At 41.3% G+C, this 19,495-nt stretch overlaps 1 protein-coding gene across 1 annotated transcript in view; it reads left to right on the top strand.

The window, feature by feature from the left end:
- PGGT1B (protein geranylgeranyltransferase type I subunit beta) overlaps positions 1 to 19,495 on the top strand; it is a 62,479-nt gene that overhangs the window by 29,559 nt on the left and 13,425 nt on the right. The window contains exons 4-7 of the mRNA XM_058738715.1: positions 1,541 to 1,692; positions 3,503 to 3,635; positions 9,959 to 10,004; positions 19,229 to 19,413. Coding sequence (XP_058594698.1) covers positions 1,541 to 1,692; positions 3,503 to 3,635; positions 9,959 to 10,004; positions 19,229 to 19,413 — 516 coding nt within the window. The remainder of the gene's footprint in view (positions 1 to 1,540; positions 1,693 to 3,502; positions 3,636 to 9,958; positions 10,005 to 19,228; positions 19,414 to 19,495) is intronic.

Consider the following 19,495-nt stretch of genomic DNA (forward strand, 5'->3'; position numbering starts at 1 on the left):
AGATCATGACCTGAGCAAAGTCAGAGGTTTAACTGACTGAGCCACCCAGGTGCCCCGAAGTTAACGTTTATTATAGTAGGTGAGGAGTCTGCTTGAACCAGAACCTTGGTACAAGCTTCACTTTCGCTTTCCAGTATGCTGAGCAGTTACTCTAGAATTTGGAGCAATTGTTGATGAACCTAAACTGAGATAGAAGGGAAACCAGTGAGAGAGATGAATTTTAAAATACACTCTTACTCTTTCAAAATTAAAATGTTCTTCGTTGTGTGTCAACTACACTTCAATTAAAAAAAAAAAAAACCGCTTAAGACATTCTTAAACTTACATAAATTAGTACATTGTGAAATCTTACATTTTTCAGGTGAATTTTTTTTTTTTAGTGACTGATTCATAGGATCAGCTGATTACTTGAAATTAATTGTAAAACTCTGAATGCTTTTTTTTGTTTTTTTTTAAGTTTATTTATTTATTTTGACAGAGAGCACAAGCTGGAGGGAGGCAGAGAGAGGGAGAGACAGAATCCCAAGCAGCTTCTGCACCATCAGTGCAGAGCCCGATGTGGGGCTCAAACTCACAAACTGTGAGATTGTGACCTGAGCCGAGCTCAAGAGTTGGACACTTAATCATGTGTGCCACCCAGGTCCCCCTAAAACTCTGAATGCTTTGTATATTGTGGGACATCAAGTTACTTGGCGTAGTAAACACTTTTTTTAAATCCAGATTTTATCAGTGCCAGTGCCTAGGGTCTTTACAGGATTTCCTATATGAGTCACATGTTTTGTAGCTTAAGAGTTCTTTGATAACTGTGGTTATCTTTTGTTGAAACAGTCAGAGTGGTAAAACAAATCTGACACAACATGGTAATGCTTCCTGGTAAGACTTCTCTGCTCCACCTCTGCAATTTGCTGGTCTGATGATCTTCCAGAACACTTTTTGCCAGCAGGATGCCTTGGGCTCTAAATTTTAAAAGTTACACTGTTTTATTTCTAGAGATTTTTTTCAGTTTTGGTAACAGAGCTCTTTGCTTTTTGTTATTCTAAGTGCTAATATGTTTAAAGACTCATTAAATTGTATATGGGAGCAGAATGAGGTTTTTCAACTGTGTTGTTTTGTAATATTTTTATATGGTGGTCACTATGGTTTTTAATTTGGATTTGTACAGTAAAAGGATTTTTATTTCTTTCATAAATTGTTTCTGTTTGAAAAGCTCTATGCTTTTCTAACGTCTTGAGACTTAAGTTATAAGTGATATGGTTGATGACATTTGAAGTTCAAATAATTTGGTTTATTTGTGTAAAAGCACTACTTCCCTGAAGCTTTAGGTTTGCAGGATAAGTTTAAGAATTGTGTAGCCTGCAAAGTATGTGATTATACTTACATTGAGTCATGTAAAATGGAGGTTTGCTTTTTCAATCAGGTGTCAGTACAAATCAGTATAAACATTGCATTTTCCTAGTTCCTGAAACCTTGCATTAGATTGCTTAATGAAGTAAGTTTTCAGTTTACTAGTTCATTAACATTATGTTTATTTTGAATTTAGAATCCTGGAACAGCTCATCCTTATGATAGTGGCCACATAGCAATGACCTACACTGGCCTTTCGTGCTTAGTTATTCTTGGAGATGACCTAAGCCGAGTAAATAAGGAAGCTTGCTTAGCGGGCTTGAGAGCTCTTCAGCTGGAAGATGGGAGGTATGGGTCACTCTTTGATTTTTTTTTTTTTTTCCCTTTTCTTTCTGTCTCTCTTTCTTTCTTGGAAAAATTTTATACAAGTAAAAAATGGGTACAGTACTGTACTAGAACTTTAGGGTTTATCATAAACCCTTATTAGAACCACCTGAAGTTCACTGTACATACATAAAGTTAAATGCCTAATCAAAAAAAGAAAAAAAAGATCCAAGATTTTTTATGTGAGTAAAGAGAAATCACACTAGCAGAACTCCTTTCTTCCTCTCTCTTTTTAAGTGACACAGTAAATAGATTCATAAATAAGTGGTTGAATGGTTTCATTTGTAAGATGGATTTTAATTTACCTTCTTGGTGAAAAAAATGGATATTTTTAAGAAAGCATACATTTAGTCTGAACTTTTATTACTTAAGACATAGTGATTGGGGGGAGAAAGGGATGAACACTGAATATTAGATGCTAGTGTAAGTGGTTTCAATGACATTTATAAAAGATAGAAAAAGAACTTAGCGTATTTATTAATATTTGGTGGTTTGTATGGTATATCTAGAGTTTTAAGGGGTAAATTGTTTTCAAATCTAGGAAATGACAAAGCAGTAGTGATCCTGTTTAGTGAAGAGGTTTTGTAAACAAATTCTGCTATGTTGTTAAGTCAATGCTCCATCTATTAATAGCTCTATTTTCCTGTCAAGGTTTAAAAACACTGCTCTCGGGGAGCACCTGGGTGGCTCAGTCGGTTAAGCATCTGACTCTTAGTTTCAGCTCAGGTCGTGATCTCACGTTCGTGAGGCTGAGCCCCACATCAGGCTCTGCACTGGCAGCACAGAGGAGCTTGCTAGGGATTCTCTCTCTCCCTCTTTCTGCCCTTCCCCTGCTCGTGCTCTCTCTCTCTCTCTCTCTCTCTCTCTCTCTCTCAATAGACTTAAAAAAAAGACAAAAAACCTTCCCTCAGACATGTGGCTGGCTCAGTCAGTGGAGCATGTGACTCTTGAGTTGTGAGTTCAGGCCCCACATTTGGTGTAGAGTTTACTTAAAATCTTGAAACACTGGTGTAATTAACTGAAAGATAAAGGTTATTGTCAAAGCAAATGATGATAAATACAATTAAAGAAAAAAAAAACCACCCCTCTCGGTGAGGGGAAGACTAATGTAGACACATAAGATATTTTATCATTAACTGGAAATACTGCAAAACTGAATCTTGACCTCAGCCAGCATATGTGACTGATACCTCCAAGTTTCGGTGTAGTCTTTGATTATTGCCACTGTATCCCTGTTTATAAATAAAGAAATAGATACCAGGCACAGACTGTTACTTCTCTTAAAACTAATGGAATAGGTAAAAATTGAATTACAGCACAATATGATCAGTTAGTGGTTATCTACATATACATTTGGAAGAAATTTCACACATCAAAACTTGGGTTTGGGAATTTCTTACTATTCAGTAGGTCCTATGTTTTACCTGCTCCTTTCCCCCCATTCTCACGCTAGCGTGCCACAGCTGTGGTAGGGAGCAAATAAACTTACTCTGAGTGGTAGCATCTGGTAAGGAGTAACTGGTAGTGTGAAAAGCTACCCAGAAATCAGAACTTGGGAGCAGAGGGTGATTTAGAGATCATTTTATATTTTTCGAGTACTAGTTCTATTTGTTGACTTAATACAAGTAGTATATGGTTTTTAAATCTGTATTTAATAATAGGTTTTTCTGTGACAAAAGACATGAAGCGCGTGTTTCTCACCCACCTTACAAGAAAATAAAAAAAATAAATTCTGCTGCCATGTAATCGTGTGTCATACTGTTATTACTTCCAGTTTCTGCGCAGTCCCTGAAGGCAGTGAAAATGACATGCGATTTGTATACTGTGCTTCCTGCATTTGCTATATGCTCAACAACTGGTCTGGCATGGATATGAAAAAAGCCATCAATTACATTAGAAGAAGTATGGTGAGTTACGTTGATAAATCGACTATTTTAGATCATTATTGCTGCTATATGGGAGCTGCAGTAAAATGCACGTCTCCTCTTTCTTCCACCAAGAATCTGGAAATCAGGTTAGTAGCATTGCTTTTTAGATACTTTGTATAATCAGAACAGCCATATAGAAATAATTGTGAAGGGCAGATTGATTCATTGGCCATTAAAATTTAAATGCAATTTATGTCTGAAGAAACAAATGTCTTTACTAGAAAGAGATTGGTCAGCCCTAGAAGAAAAAAGAAGCAAAATCTCAAAGGCACATGCTTGATAAACTGTCCTCGCAGGAGTCAGTGGAGAGCCCTGGCCAAGCGTAGTAGGGATTTATGGTGTCTTTGAGGAGACTGTTTCTATATTTGGTGTGAGGTGGGAGTTCCATAAGTCATTTGACTAGCAGAGACCAAATATAACAAGATTGACTGGGCTAGCAATAGATTTTTGGATCATTTTTGTTAATACTTTGACGTGTGCTTTTTTTTTTTTCAATCTAAGATTTATTTTTAAGGAGAATATCAAATGGAAATGTTATTCTTTCACAGTACAATTTAATCTTCTCATTGGCAGTAGTAAGGAAAGCTCAGTCTCAGCCAGAATTATCTTTTGCTTTACTTTTTCGTCTCTTATATGAAACTGGAGACGTAGAAGTGTTGCTTCCCAAGTTTATTACTTCCCAAATACTGAGTTTTTAGTTTTAAAGATTAGACTATTTTCGGCTGTTAATTCAACTTTCACTTAGTATTTCAAAATGAAAATTAATTTCTTAGAGGAATGAAATTGTTTTTAATTGAATGTGTGAATGTGGATCAGATTTTATAGAATGTGGATCAGGCATTTTTAAAAGCCTGTGGAGTCCAAAAGAACAGAGCCTGAAAGGAGTTTTAAAAGAAACAGATTTATGTGCTGTAGAAGGATAGGTGATGATGTGGTTTGGCATGAACACTAAGGAAGTGACCCTGTGTCACTCCTCAGCGTGTTGTCTTTGGGAGTGTAGCATACTGACTTGCCCTGTTACCAGTGATAGTAACTTTTGATCACTCGATTAAGGTGGTGTATGCCGTATTTTTCTCTGTAGAGTTAGAATTTTTCCACCTAGAAGGATTCAGTATCTTGTGGCGAGATGTTTTGGAGACTGTCAAATAATCTGTCCTTCATCAGACTTTATCCAAGTATAATAAGATTGTCTGGGCTAACAGGTTCTTTGTCTGCTAGTGTTGGTATGCAATTGATTTTCCAGCTGTGTCATTTCTTCTGTAATTTTCAGTTGAAATTCTGCTTTTAGAAAAAGCTTTCTCTTTACCTCTATCTATCCATATCACTTTGAACTCCAGATTCTTATTTGATCCAGTGGGCTATTACCTGTTACTATCATTATTTAATTTAATGGTCAGATTGTCCCAGATTCAGCCAGTGAGAACCCTTTCAAGCAGATGCTTGTGCCTTTTTTTGTCTTTCCCCCGTATACTTTGAGCAGCCCTTTGCTTTCTGCCACAAGATATTCCAGGTTCATCTTTTACTTTCCTAGCCATAGCCTAGGAATCGATCATTTTTTCAAGGAGCCCTGGTTCTTATCGGAGGATGGTGTGTAGAAATGAGGATTTGGGCCCTGGCTATGATCATGGTCCTGGGTAGCATTGCTTCTAGCCCCTCTCTCAGCAAGCCAAGCTAGGAAATGTGTACATGCATGCATCTATACGCAAACACACCCTCCCTTACACATACCTCTCTGTTACTTTACATATGTATTAAAAACCGTGAGTCCTGTTGATGCCTCGGATTTTAGTCCGACACCACAGAATTCCTTTCTGTTTAATATTTATTTATTTTTGAGAGGGTGGGGAGGAAGGGAGGGGCAGAGAGAGGGAGAGAGAGAATCCCAAGCAGGCTCTGTGTTGTCAGTTAGAGCTCAATGCGGGGCTCGATGTCCTGAACCATGAGATCATGACCTGAGCCAAAACCAAGAGTTGGATACTTAACCTACTGAGCCACCCAGGCGCCCTCCACAGAGTTCCTTTTTAATCATCCTCCTTTTTTTGTTTTTTTGTTTTTTTGTTTTTTTGTAACTCCTTTCTCTGATGGTGACCAACCTGGTTACCGTTATCCAGAATACATGGTCTCTTTGTTTTGAACCTGAGGGTATGTAAATCAAAATACCATATTTAAGAAATACTTGAGTTACTTCTTTTATTTCCCCCCTTTACTATGGTTATGTTATTTTTTTTTAAATATAGTTGAGTTTGTTTCTGTTTGGGTTCCATTTTAGAGTTTGCCCCAATTTTGTTGATTTTTTTAAAAACTTAATATTTGGGGACGCCTGGGTGGCTCAGTCAATTAAGTATCCGACTTTGGCTCAGGTCATGATCTCATGGTTCGTGGGTTCAAGCCCCATGTCGGGCTCTGTGCTGAGTGCTCAGAGCCTGCAGCCTGCTTCAGATTCTGTCTCTGGCTCTCTCTGTCCCTCCCTTGCTTGTGCTCTGTCTCTAAAATAAATAAATATTAAAAAAAATTTTTTTAAACTTACTTAATATTTGAAATACTGACTTGGTTCTGAAAGTGAGAGCTGTACAAAAAGAGATATTCCAAGATGTGTAACTCCCTGTCTCCTGTCCCTTTTGTCTTTGCTCCCTTCCTAACTCCCCCTTTCCTAACATTTGTTGTTACCACCACTCTGTAGGGAACCAATCTCATTAGTGTTTGGTTTGGCCTTCCTGTATTTCTTCTTGATGAGCAGATATGTACATTTTTTTAAAAGTTTATTTATTTATTTTGAGAGCGAGGGAGACCATGGTGGGGAGGGGGAGAGAAAGAGAGGAGAGAGAGAGAATCCCAAGCAGGCTCCATACTGTCAGCACAGAGTCCAGTATGGGGCTCGAACTCAGGGACCGTGAGAGCACGACCTGAGCCAAAATCAAGAGTCAAAAGCTTAACTGACTAAGCCACGCAGGCACCCCCAGATGTGTATGTTTTTATTGTTCATTCTTATCAAAAAAAACTAAGATACCTAGTTTTGTACTATTCCATTCCATAAATGACTTTTTTGAACTCTTCATAGGTGAAGTACATATTTTCCAAATGTAAACAGTGTTGAAACTAATAACCATCTTCATATGCTTTTATGTGTTGGAGACAGATTTTCAGAATGAATTCCTAATAGTGCGGTTTTTTGATCTAAAGGAAAATGCATATTTAGTTTTATCAGATGTTGCCATTTTCTCTCCAAAAAAGGGGTGGACCAGTTTATATTCCCAGCACTGTAGGAGAGTGCCTTTTCCACACTGCCTTTCAGTGGAATGAGTTGTCGTCCTCTTTAATTTTTATCCGTCTTGTGTGGGTGAGAAATGCTCTCTCAATGTATTTTTAATTTGCATTTCAAGTGAGCTTGACCATTTTCTGCACTCCCAGGACTCTACAGAACCAGGCCACAGGCCACATTTAGCCTGTAGCCCATAGTTAGCTAACCCCAAGTTCCAGTCCGTTTTTTGCTTTGTTCTCTAGGTACTCCAATTTTGTGTATGTTCTTTCTTCTTTGCTTGTCTTTCATTTCAGTCATTTTCTCTCTGACCTTTTTGATTTCTGTATCCCAGTTTTAGTCTCTTGGCTGTTTTCTGCCTTTTCTTCAGTGTCCCTTATTGTCTTTTCTTTTGAGACTACTATTCCTTGGTCTTATTATTCCTTATTTTCTTCTGTTTCTTCCCTGCAGTCATTGAACTTCATTTCTCCCTACTGTTTGTCCTTTCTGTTCTTAATTTTCAGTTTCATTTTCATACCCCCAGCTGCTTGCTTGATAGTAAGCACCTGAGTTTGGGGTGCTGTATTACAATTTTCTTCTGTTTTATGGCCATTTGGGGGAAATGGGGACAGATTTGCATACACCGAGATGTTTTCATTCATTTGCTGTGTTTTCTTTCCAGAGTTACTTCATAAAGATTTGTCTGTTTAGTCATTTCATGGATATTCTTTTTTCTTACACAAGCCCATATTTGAGTGTACTCTTGAGGTGCCTGAGTGGTTCAGTTGGTAAAGTTTCCAACTCGGTTTGGGCTCAGGTCATGAACTCAGAGTTGGGTGAGATTGAGCCCCACACTGGGCTCTGTGCTGACAGTGCTGAGCCTGCTTGGAATTTCTTTCTCCCTCTCTCTCTGCCCCTTGCTGGCTCTCTCTCTCTCTCTCTCTCTCTCTCTCAAAAAATAAATATTTTTTTTAAAAACCCAGAGTGCACTCTTTTCAATCAACCAAGTGTGACTTCTTTCATGAGTTTTTGTGGAATTTGATTTGGTGGTTGTTTTGTGTTTGTGTTTTTCATGCTGGGGAAAGTGTTGTGTGTTCATGATTTTCTGGTAGGAGAGAGGTTGTTTCTCTTGCTTCTCAGGGTCTCTTAATGTTGCTCCTTTGAGCATCCTTTATTACCTGATCTGCAGAGGGCCTGTCTCCCTTCCTTGTTAACTTGATTTACCAAAGTCATGCCCTGTGAGTGCTGTAGACTCCTTTCCGGCAGTCAGGCCTCTGCTCTGCCAGAACTTAGGCCGTCCAGGCAGCACTCGCTTTGCATGGTGGAACCAGACTGTGACAGAGACTGTGACAGAGACTGTCACTGTCACTTCAGCTGAAGTGAGGACAGTGATCTGAGTCATGGGGGTCAGGAAGGAATCAGCACTGCTCTGTGACCCATACCAACTTGTTACCACAATGTCAAACTCTCTAGCAGTTACAGATGTACAGAGAATTTTTTTAAGTGGTGAAACCAGTTTTAGTACATTGTAATTTAAAACATTAGAAATAGTGAGAGTTAAAGTGTTTGGGGAAAAAAAAGTATATGTATAGAGGGAGAGAGAGGAGGGAGAGGGAATAGTTTGAACGGTGTTTGCCTTGGTTTTGTTGTGTAACTTACGATACGGGGTAAACATCTTTTCTGTCATGGTAAATGATTAGACTCCTTCCTAGGTTTGTAGCAGCATCCAACCTTTTATCCTTTGTGGTGTCATTGTTGTGAAATAACTTGAAGGATTCCTTTCCTGTGAAGTTTTTTGCCAGCATCCCTTCTCTAGAATGTCTCCATCCTTGTCATCATGGCCATTGTCCCCACTTAGATGCTGTGCCTTCACTTACTCTTCTGACGTCGTATCTGGTCTCAGACAGTGGTGCTGTCCATATTCTTATGATCAGCTATTTCTAAACTCCGTGTTTGATCTCATTTTCACTTCTAGTGGTACTGCTTTTCGTTTCTTTACTGCACTTTTATCTTTGGTGGCCAGTCTATTCTTCTGGTTCTGTTTTTGGAAAATGTCATGTGGGTTTATTACTAAGACAAAGAGACAACGCACCCCTACGCTTTGCTGTCCGTGCATGAACTGAATAATAAGCGCAGTGACCCGTGACTAACAGACTTTGAAAAAGAGGACTGGATTGGTTACTGATTGTGGTGCACATCTGTTATTCACGTAGCGATTTGTGAACTGAGGTGCTAGCATCAAGTTTGTACTCCACGCAGTTGCCCACAGTTAATACACCGTGGGGACTGACATTTGAATCCGTATCGTGTTGTTTAAGTTATGGTACCCAGACTTCGTAATATCAGATCTGCACAAAGCAAAGACTGCCTGTCCTTCGCCAGCCTAGGGTGGACCTTCTCCTTTTGGCAGTAATTTTAGATGAGTCTCAGGCCTCCCATTGGCTCCCTGCCACTTCCTTCCTCACGATTTTCCGTACACTTCCCTCACTCTCTGCAGAAAGGTGGCGGGATGTGAGAGGCAGCTTGCTGGGATTTGACGTTTCTTTTTCTACAGGCAGGTAATTTATAGCTTTGTGTGTCTTCCAGCTTCTCTAAGGTTTCAGTTTTATATAGTTGCATTGTTGTTCTGTTTTGATTTTGCAGGATGTGTGGGGAGATCCAAAGGTAGGCAGGCACTGTGATCCTTGGCTGCCCAAAAGTCTCAAAATAGACTTGTTTTCATGTTTATAATATTTTATGAGTATAGAGTCTCCATTTTCCTTAAACTTGTATATTCTTGCAATAGGAAAAGAGTAAGGGTTGGGTCTTTTTATTGGTAGAAGTCAAATCTGTAGATGCTATCTGAACAATCTATCTCAGAATGTGCAAACTGTATGCGTTTAGTGATTTCACTTGGTGGATAAGATAAGATCAAGTACTTGAAAATGCTTGAACTACCCCTTTGTAGGAAAGAGTATTTTAGAAGATATAAGGGAGAAATAAAAGTGGCTCAAGAAACAAAAAATTAGCATGAGGACTTATTTTTTATCCTTTCCCTATTAAACTGAACGATGTTTTTCTTTTTCAGTCCTATGACAATGGGCTGGCACAGGGAGCTGGACTTGAATCTCATGGTAAGACATCTTAACATAAATGAACGTGTAGTTTCTTTTGTCTCTTTAAATAACATCATGGTGTCTTCGACATTGAGGCCCCCAGAAGTTTGTGTCAGCCTGTGGCACGGCCTGGCTGTCTTCTTTCCTACTCCTTTCTTTTGACAACTTGTGCCAGTTTGAACCGCTCCTTGGTCAGTAATCAGAGATTATTCAGACGGGATATTCATACTTTTCTAGTAATGTTTTCTATTTACCTATTTGAGTGTTCGCTGCATGAAAATATCCTGGGGTGATTTCTCAAGCTAGCACTAGAAAACACCAAGTTTTCTTGTTTGGCATAACACTAAAGGGCTCGATGCAGAATTGTTAGGCATGAATTTGTGAAGAAAGGAACATTTTTAATCTAATAGTCTTTAGTCATAGTCAGAAAACGTTTTGCTGCATAGAGTATGTGCATTGATACAATTTCTCCTTTCCCCATTTTCCCCACTTTGGGCGGAACCAGAATACAGGGAGATAATGCACTTCATTTGTCAGCACATCAGTAGCCTGATGTCTTTCAAATTGACTATTCGCATGTAGGAGTAAATAAACTGCCATGCTCTTTAAATTTCTTTTTTTTTAAAGATTTATTTTTGGGTAATCTCTACCCCCAAGTGTGGGGCTCGAACTCACAACCCTGAGATCAAAGTCGCACACTCCACTATCGGAGCAGCCAGGTGCCCCAGCCATGCTCTTTTTTTTTTAAAAAGAGAGAGCCTAGGGGCGCCTGGGTGGCTCAGTTGGTTGAGCATCCGACTTCGACTCAGGTCATGATCTTGCACTTCGTGGGTTCGGGCCCCGTGTTGGGTTCTGTGCTGACAACTCGGAGCCTGGAGCCTGCCTCGGATTTTGTGCCTCCCTCTCTCTCCGCCCCAACCCACTCGCGTTCTGTCTCTGTCTCTCTCAAAAATAAATAAACATGGAAAAAAAAAAAAGAGAGAGAGAGAGCCTAGATCAAGGAGGCTCTCTGAATGAACTCCTTAGGTTTCCTCTTTATTACAGCAACCTGTCTGTGCCTGCAGCATGGCAGAGCAGTGAGAATGGGTCTCAGCCCTGGTACCCACAATGGGACCTGGCTCCTCAGTCTCTCTGACAGACTGGAAATAATTGGATCTTTCTTTAACTTTAAGATTGTTGTTAGGATTCTGAGAGATAAGGGGGAAAGTGGTTTGTAAACTATAAACACATTTTACAAAAGGACACTTTTTACATACACTCTCTGGCCCCGTATCTTTGTATTTCCCCGGGGCCCTTGTCCTCTCAGGTCTCTCCTCCCTGTCACGCATCTTCACTCCCTCCTTCGATGTAGGTATTTGTAAAGTGTGTATCGCTAAGGGGTATGTAGCGGACGTGTCAGTGTTTCCTCTGAAGCCATCCTGTAGTTGGGACGCCATGATTCCACATGTGCCTGAGTCTGTGTGAGATCCAGGCTGCGGCAAGCCGCCGTAGTCTTTCTGTCACTGGTCACCACCACTTGGTGAGGAGGGATGTGTACTCGTACTTGTGCAAAGGGGAAGTCTGGTGTCTGCGAATTTCCCAGAAGAGAGGGTCTCGTGCTCGCTGTTGTAGAGGGTGTTAACGGGCACTCTGGCTGAGGGGAAACGTTACCAGTAGGGGTGACTGTGGAACAGACACTGTTGTTCCCGGGCAATTGGGATTGCATTCGCCGGGACAGGAAACCGAGGGCTGCTCAGACATGATACTCTTTGACAGATCCTGTCAGGAAAAAATCTTGCCGAGTCACGCTAGGCGTGATTTTTAAGTCTGTGTGACTTGAATAGGATTACACCCATCAAGATCATCAGTCATGGACCGTGGTTCCAGCCAGAAAGCTTACATCTTTCTTTTCTCTCTAAAGTTTTGGGTTGGAGACCCAAAGCCCTGGAGGAGGGCGTCCCACTCAGAGTGCCACAGTGTGTTGGTGTCCTGTGAGTGGGCTCCAGGTATGCTGGGATGCTGCTCCCTCCACCTTTGGGACAGCTGAGCAGAGCTGTGTGTCTGGAATCTCCAGCAAGATGGCCTTTGGCCAGGAGCCCCTCTTAGGGCACCACAGTCAGCCTACAACAGTGTGTCTACATAGTGCACCCACACAGTGTGTCTACACAGTGAGCCTACCACATTGTGTCTACACGGTGTGTCTACACAGTGTGCCTACACAGTGAGTCTACCACAGTGTGTGTACACGGTGCGCCTACACCATGTGTCTATACAGTGTGCCCACACGGTCTACCACAGTGAGTTTACACAGTGCATCTATACAGTGTGTCTAAACAGTGAGACTACACCGTGTCTATGCAGTGCACCTGCAGTCTGCCATAATGCGTCTACAATGTGTCCGCACAGTGCGTCTATGCAGTGAACCTACACAGTGTGCCTACATAGTCTGCCACCGTGCGTCTACACAGTGTGTCTACCACAGTGATCCTATACAATGAGCCTGTATAGTGAGCCTACACAGCGTGCCTACACGGGTCAGATATTACCATGTTCTTGGTGTGCTGTGAGGTTAGATGGTGGCTGTGGCTTTCCTTCCCTGCTTTCCGTTCCTTCTCTGCGCTGCAAAAACCCTTCCTCAGAAGTCAGCCTACAGTTTGGCCGCCCTTCTCGTCTTTATCTTCTCCCTTCTTCTTTCTGTTAATCTTTTTAGACTAGCAGTCCAAATACACTATTCACCTTTCTACACGAGTGGCTTGTTCTTCAACCTTCTGTGTAAGCCTTCAGCAACTTTGGAAGTTTCTCATTTAAAGTCTTGAGTGGTTGACATTTCAAACCGTTGTCGCCCTCTCACTCCTCACCTTGTTTGTTGAAGCCCCGGGAGCTGTCAGCCTCTCCCCTCCTTTCTGGAAGCATACGCTCCAAGTGCCTGGCTTCCTCACAGGCTGTCTCTGGCTCCTTCACTGTGTTTGTGTCTTCCTCTCTCACCTCCACCCACCTTTCTTCTTCCCTTTGAGCCATTCACCTTTCTGAATCTCCAGGTTGTTCTTCCTTGTACTTGCTGTTCTGTGTTCTCCACCCTCACCTCGAGCTTACATTTGGCTTTGTTTCATATCCCTCAAGTCTTGGCTCAGATGATTTGCTTTTAATGATCATTTTTGAGATTGCAAATCACCCACATCACATACACATGCTCTGCTCCCTATCCCCTTGTCTGTTTTTCTGTGAATTATATTTTATCGGTTTGTTCATTGTCTCTCTGTCCCCACCTGAGAACAGAGATCTTTGTCTCTTTTAGTCACTCCTTATCCCCCACACGTATAAGTGTGGCACACACTTGGATGAACTAATGGTTGGTTCTTTATTAATCATCCCTGTGCTATGGCTCCCAGCACTCTCTCTCCAGATCTGTACTGCTGCTTCAGACGTACAAGCGCCCTTCCACCTGCCTGCCAGGCACCTCTCCCTTCAGAGCACTTTATCTCAAGTTGCACACTTTTAAAACCATCGTTTTCTTCTTTTACCCAAGCGTGTATTTGCTATTCAGGAATGCAGAACAGCTACTACCAGATCTGCTGGTTTTTCTGTCCGTATGAGCCAGATAATCCAGAATTTGGGACATATGGTCTCATGTTCTATTTTATTTTGCTGTTCTGTTTTTTTATTTGCATTTATACCAGTTTTCCCCCATAGTTTATAATCCTTGATCTACAGAGAAGTTATTATTGAGCAGCTGCTCTGTGCCAGCCACCATTTAGTCTCTTTAATCCTCACACCAGCCGTCTGAGAGTGGGAATCTTTGTATGCGATCAGAGAAGCAAAACCACCATGAGTAGTAGAGAATAGGGATTTATTGTAGGAATAAGGTTACACACAGTTTTGGAAGAGGATGGAGAAGTAAGGCCTAAAAGGGGAAGTTGATTCGTCGGAGAAAAGTCACTGACAAGCCCTCGTGAAGCCCTGGCCCAGGTGGACCATGAGACCTGGCTGGAGAATCTGGAAAGCCACATGGAGCTGCCCGAACAGGACTGTGGTAGTGGACTCCGGTGGGGGCTGCTGCTCCGGCATCTGGCTATGGGCCTCGGGTCCCCAGGGCAGGGAGTAAAGCGGACTCACATTCTGAATATTTGGGGGATGGGGGGGGGGGGGGGGGGGCAGGGGGCCGAGTTGAAACCTCCCAGCACCTCTGTCTTTGTCCCCCGCCTCCCTGAACCCCCAGCCAGGATAGTGGCTGCTGCTTCTCTTCCTTCTCACACATCTTACCCAGATTTCTCAGACTTTAGACCGGATAGGGAAGGGGATTCTGGGAAGCAGAATCCTGGCTTAGCCAAGTTGACACGGTACCAAACCACCACAGTAGCCATTGTCATTTTACTGAGTGTGACTGAACCTAGTAGGCTTATATATCTGGTATGTGTCAGCCCAGATGAAACCCTGTGCTTGCTCAGCAGTATCTGTCTTTCTTTTTCTTTTTCTTTTTCTTTTTCTTTTTCTTTTTCTTTTTCTTTTTCTTTTTCTTTTTCTTTTTCTTTCTTTCTTTTTTTTCTCTTCTTTTCTCTTTTCTTTTCTTTTCTTTTCTTTCCTTTCCTTTCCTTTCCTTTCCTCTTTTCTTTTCTTTCATCTATCTCCCTTTCTTTCTTTCTTCTTTCTTTCTTTCTTTCTTTCTTTCTTTCTTTCTTTCTTTCTTTCTTTCTTTCTTTCTTTCTTTCTTTCTTTCTTTCTTAATGTTTTTTTATTTATTTTGATAGAGCACAAACGGGAGGGTCAGAGAGTCAGGGAGAGAGAGAATCTCAAGCAGGCTCCACACTGTCAGCGCGGAGCCTGACATGGAGCTTGATCCCATCAATCTGGAGACCATGAGCTGAGCCGAAATCAAGAGTCCCAAGAGTTCGCTGCCCAACCGACTGAGTCACCCAGGTGCTTCTCAGCAGTGACTTTGTGCCCTCATTTTAGTTCTCCATGCCCCTTTCCAGCCTAGCTTTGTAGACTGCTCGTGAGTGACCCCTGCCATGCATTCCAGGCTGCAGAGAACACATATTCCCCAAATGTCCTCACATGCCCTTTCACCTCCGGGCTTGGCGAATACTGTCCGTCGTTTGCCTGAAGTGTTTTCCTTCACCTGCTGCTCCTCTTTTCCCTTCCCCTGAAACCTCCAGAGTTTTTCCTGTCTTCCTGTGCCTTGTTCCATTCCCTGTGTAAGACTGTCCGTGGTATCTCATTGCCCAGCCCCGAGCAGCTGCTCCCTTTTCTGTGTTCCTTGTAATACCTGGCTCATACCATTTTCGCATGTGCCTTGTCTTCTGTGCCAGATGTCTCATTCGTGTCTGACTCCGCTTGCCCTTGTACATTGTGGTTGTCCAGTAAGTATTTGAATTGGTTGTGCTCCGTCCCTCTCTGCGTCCTGAAGCTGGGGAGGCTGAGTCTGGGCTGCGTACCTGTGCCATGGTTCATCTGCTTTTCTCCCGCTGCTGCCGAGAGCTCGTTCGTCCTGCAGACAGCACAGGCACATGATATCCTTCTAGGCTGTGACCATCAGATATGACGATCCCTTCTTATCCTAGTGAGTGAGTGGCTTATGCGCTAGTACAGTTGTAGGGTAAAATGCTCTTGTGTCTGGAAGAATTGGGCTGCTTTGCTAGGATTAAAGCTGTTTTTTCTCTCAGGATTCATAATATAAAAGTAATAAGTCAGATAAGTTAATGTGATTCCATGAGTCTTCCAGAACATCTCTACTCCTAATCCAAAAGAGAAATACTCAACTTTTGGGCCTAATTTCACCTAAGCATTCAGTTCCCTTGAGTTTTCCTCACTTTACCTTTTCCAGGTGTTTAAGTATAAAATGGTATAGTTACTGTTATTTATGTACCTTTTATTTTATTCCTAGTTGTGTGATTGTTAACCATCTTAAATTATGTATTTCAGAGTACGTGGATTCCTTCAGATAATTTGGTACATGCAAATAAATACTAAAAGAATGCTTAAAATTGGGTTTTAACACCTTATGGGAGCATTTAGTTAACTTACACCTGTTATACTGTTAAACTGTAGGTAAGTCCTAGCATCCAGGACTAGAGTCAGGAATACCTCCTTCACCCTGCCCCTGGGAGAAATGAGGTAGATTGTTAGAGAGACCCGACCTCGGTGGTCCCTTCCATCTGTGATGTCTTGTGACTGCGGCATTCTGCACATGGTAACTATCCATGTGGCTGAAGAGTCGTGCTTTAGGTGGCAAACTCAGCAGTTTTGATCTTTCTCTTTGCGTGTGTGTTAATATCTCTTGCCATAATAGCCTTCAGTAAAGAAGGGTATTTTACCAAGGCATAATGAACACAACTTAACCTTTTCTTGAATTCAGATAATTATTATGAGAAGCAATTTTGTGTTATACTTTAACGATGTAATATTCTTGAAATTTTTTGAAGCTTGTAGGGTCATTGACATAACCTTATTTAGCTCTTTAGGGGCTAAATAATTATTATTATATAAACAAATATATGAATATATAGAATATATAAATAATTATATAAGTAATTTAGGAAATTATGTCAAAGAGTTGACTATTTCTCTTCTGGATTAAGGAGTAGAAATATTTTGGAAGACTCATGGAATCATATTAGCTTTTCTGGCCTATTACTTTTATATCATGAATCCTGAGAGAAAAAAGAGTTTCTGGGGCATCTGGGTAGCTCATTTGGTTAAGTGTCTGACTCTTGGTTTCCGCTCAGGTCATGATCTCACAATTTATGGGTTCGAGCCCTGTGTCAGGCTCTGTGCTGATAGCACAGAGCCTGCGTGGGATTCTCTCTCTCTGTCTCTCTCCCTCCTTCTTTCTCTCGCCCCCCCCCCCCAAAAATAAATAAACTTAAAAAAAATAGGAGTTCCTGTGCCTACTTTTTTATGGTGTTTCTTAATTGACTTACTGAGATGTTATCTGGCTTTTCTTGCTGTGTTTATATCTGCCTCTAATACTCTTCTAACGTAATACTTTTAATCCAGGTTTTAGAAATACTTTTTTAGAATTTTGTGTAAAACAAGAACCTCTCAGGGGTAAATGTTGGTAAATGAATTTTAGCTTAAAGCATAGAATTTGCAGTAACTGTTTTTTGGCTACTCAGAGCTCAGACTTAAGAAACTATCATTGTGCAAAACTGGTGATTGGGCAAAGTAAAGAGTATTTTTACTTTGAGTTGTGCCAGTTTGCTTTTAAAGAATCCTAACAAGTAATTTGGAGAGTAACAGTTAAGTGCCTCTTTTTACTTTTGGTAGTTTTTTGTTTTGTTTTCTTTTGGCTTTGTTTTTAAAATTTTATTTGAGCAATCTCTCCACCCACCGTGGGGCTTGAACTCAGGACCCTGAGATGAAGAGTCACATGCTCCTCTGACTGAGCCAGCCAGGCCCCCTTACTTTTTTGTAGTTAATGAATATTTGTTACCTTTTGGAGACTTTATTTTTAATGATGTAATGATACCTGAAGTCGTGGCCAGGTTGTCATGAAAGAGAAATTGAAATTGGTGGGTTACGAAAGAGGCAATAAAATTAGTTGATTAATAGGAATTATTCTAAAAGGTTATTATAAATTTGTTTTATTTTTCTAATTTATTCATGACTAACATAGATCTCTCAAGTCACTGGAAAAAATTCTGAAGATTAAATAGTATTATTGTTTTATTTTATTGAGAGAGAGGGCACAGGTGAGTGAGGGGCCGAGGTGGGGGGGAGGGGGTGTTGAGAGAGAAAGAGATAGAGAGAGAGAGAGAGAGAGAGAGAGAGAGAGAAATGGGCCTCACCCGAAGCAGGGCTCGAGTTCACCCAAAGCGGGGCTCGATCTCACAAACCGTGAGATCATGACCTGAGCTGAAGTCAGATGCTTAACGACTGAGCCACCCAGGCACCCTGACAGTGACTTTTTTTAATGTGATGGCTGCCCTGAGTTTTCTAGAGGGAATGCACACTTTCCTTTGCCAGAGAATGCATGCAAGCATTGTAACAGCAAAAGGAAAGTTGAAGGAGGAAAGGAAAGGAAAGGATGAAGCATTTTAGAAACCATCCATCTATATTGCTGAAATTCATCACTAGCTGAAGTGATAAATTGGAAATATAAGTATTTTCATATTGTTTGGACTTGACAACAGATAGTGCCAGTGCAAAGTTCTTTCTTTTCCTTTGTGGAAAAAGACTGACTTTTCAATTCCAAAGGAAAGGAATCACCTTTCCAAGTGTATTGGTTTCCTGTTGCTGGTGTAACATTTTTGCCTCAAAATTAGGGGTATAAAACAACACAAATGTATTCTCTTGCAGTTCTGGAAGATGAGTCTGAACTGCACTTTACAGGGCTAAAATCAAGATGTTGACAGGGCTGGTTCCTTCTGGAGACACCAAGGGAGAATCTCTTCCTTTGCTTCTGCCAGCTTCTGGTTGCTGCCGGTGTCCCCACATGTGTTGCCAAGTCAGTCCATAGTCACAGCGCCTCCTCTGTAGTTTAATCTCCCTCTGCCCCGCTTCATAAGGACACTGTGGTTGCATTTAGGGCCCTCCTAGATAGTCCAAGACAATCCCTCCAACGAGAGATCTGTGATCACATTTGCAAAGTCCTTCTTGCCATAGGAGGTAACATTGACGTGGTCCAGGCATCAGGGCCTGGACGTGTCTCTCTTTGGGGTGCGTCCTTCAATCTACCACAGTGAATGGGACTCACTGTGCATGTCTTTCCTGATAGGCTTTTCTCCTCGCCCCGCCCCCAGCACCCTCGCTCAGACTTTCCTTCCTTAAATGTTTTAAGCTGAGTAGGTCTTTCTGCATATCCGCTTCTAGCTTGTCTGTGCTACATGTCATAATTAGTCCGTAGTCTCAGGCAAGTGGCACCACGGTTCATGAGCATTGGGCCATCTTCAGAGGAATTAAATCAGACTTGGGTGACAGAGACCTGGACAGGGAGGAGTTGTCCTAGGTTTGAGTTTCAGCCCTTCCATTAAACCGTGTAATTTTGAACACGTTCCTTACCCTCCCAAGTCTTTTGTTTTTCATAAGTAGAGTATTTCTTACAGCTACATATTATTTTCAGTTATTTTCTGTTTCTTCAAATTAATATTGAAGACTTTAGTGCTTTGTGGTTATTTTAAAGGTGTAATTAATTGTCTTCTAAATTTACTCGTATCTGTCTTCTAGAATTCTGTAACCACTATTTTTTTTTTCCCTCTGGCCATTTTATACTATTTTCCTGGGTATCTAGTTTGAAGTTTGAAGTATTGTGTGGTTTCAATTAACAGGAGGATCAACTTTTTGTGGCATTGCATCACTGTGTCTGATGGGTAAACTAGAAGAAGTTTTTTCAGAAAAAGAATTGAACCGGATAAAGAGGTGGTGTATAATGAGGCAACAAAATGGTTATCATGGAAGACCTAATAAGCCCGTAGACACCTGTTACTCTTTTTGGGTAGGAGCAACTCTAAAGGTAAGAGAAAAAAGTCAAATTGAGAAACCTGTGCTATGTGTTGATGTAAACTGTGCTCTAGAAGGTTTGGTCTTTGTGATGT

The sequence above is a fragment of the Neofelis nebulosa genome, chromosome 1, assembly GCF_028018385.1.
Source record: "Neofelis nebulosa isolate mNeoNeb1 chromosome 1, mNeoNeb1.pri, whole genome shotgun sequence".
Taxonomy (NCBI): domain Eukaryota; kingdom Metazoa; phylum Chordata; class Mammalia; order Carnivora; family Felidae; genus Neofelis; species Neofelis nebulosa.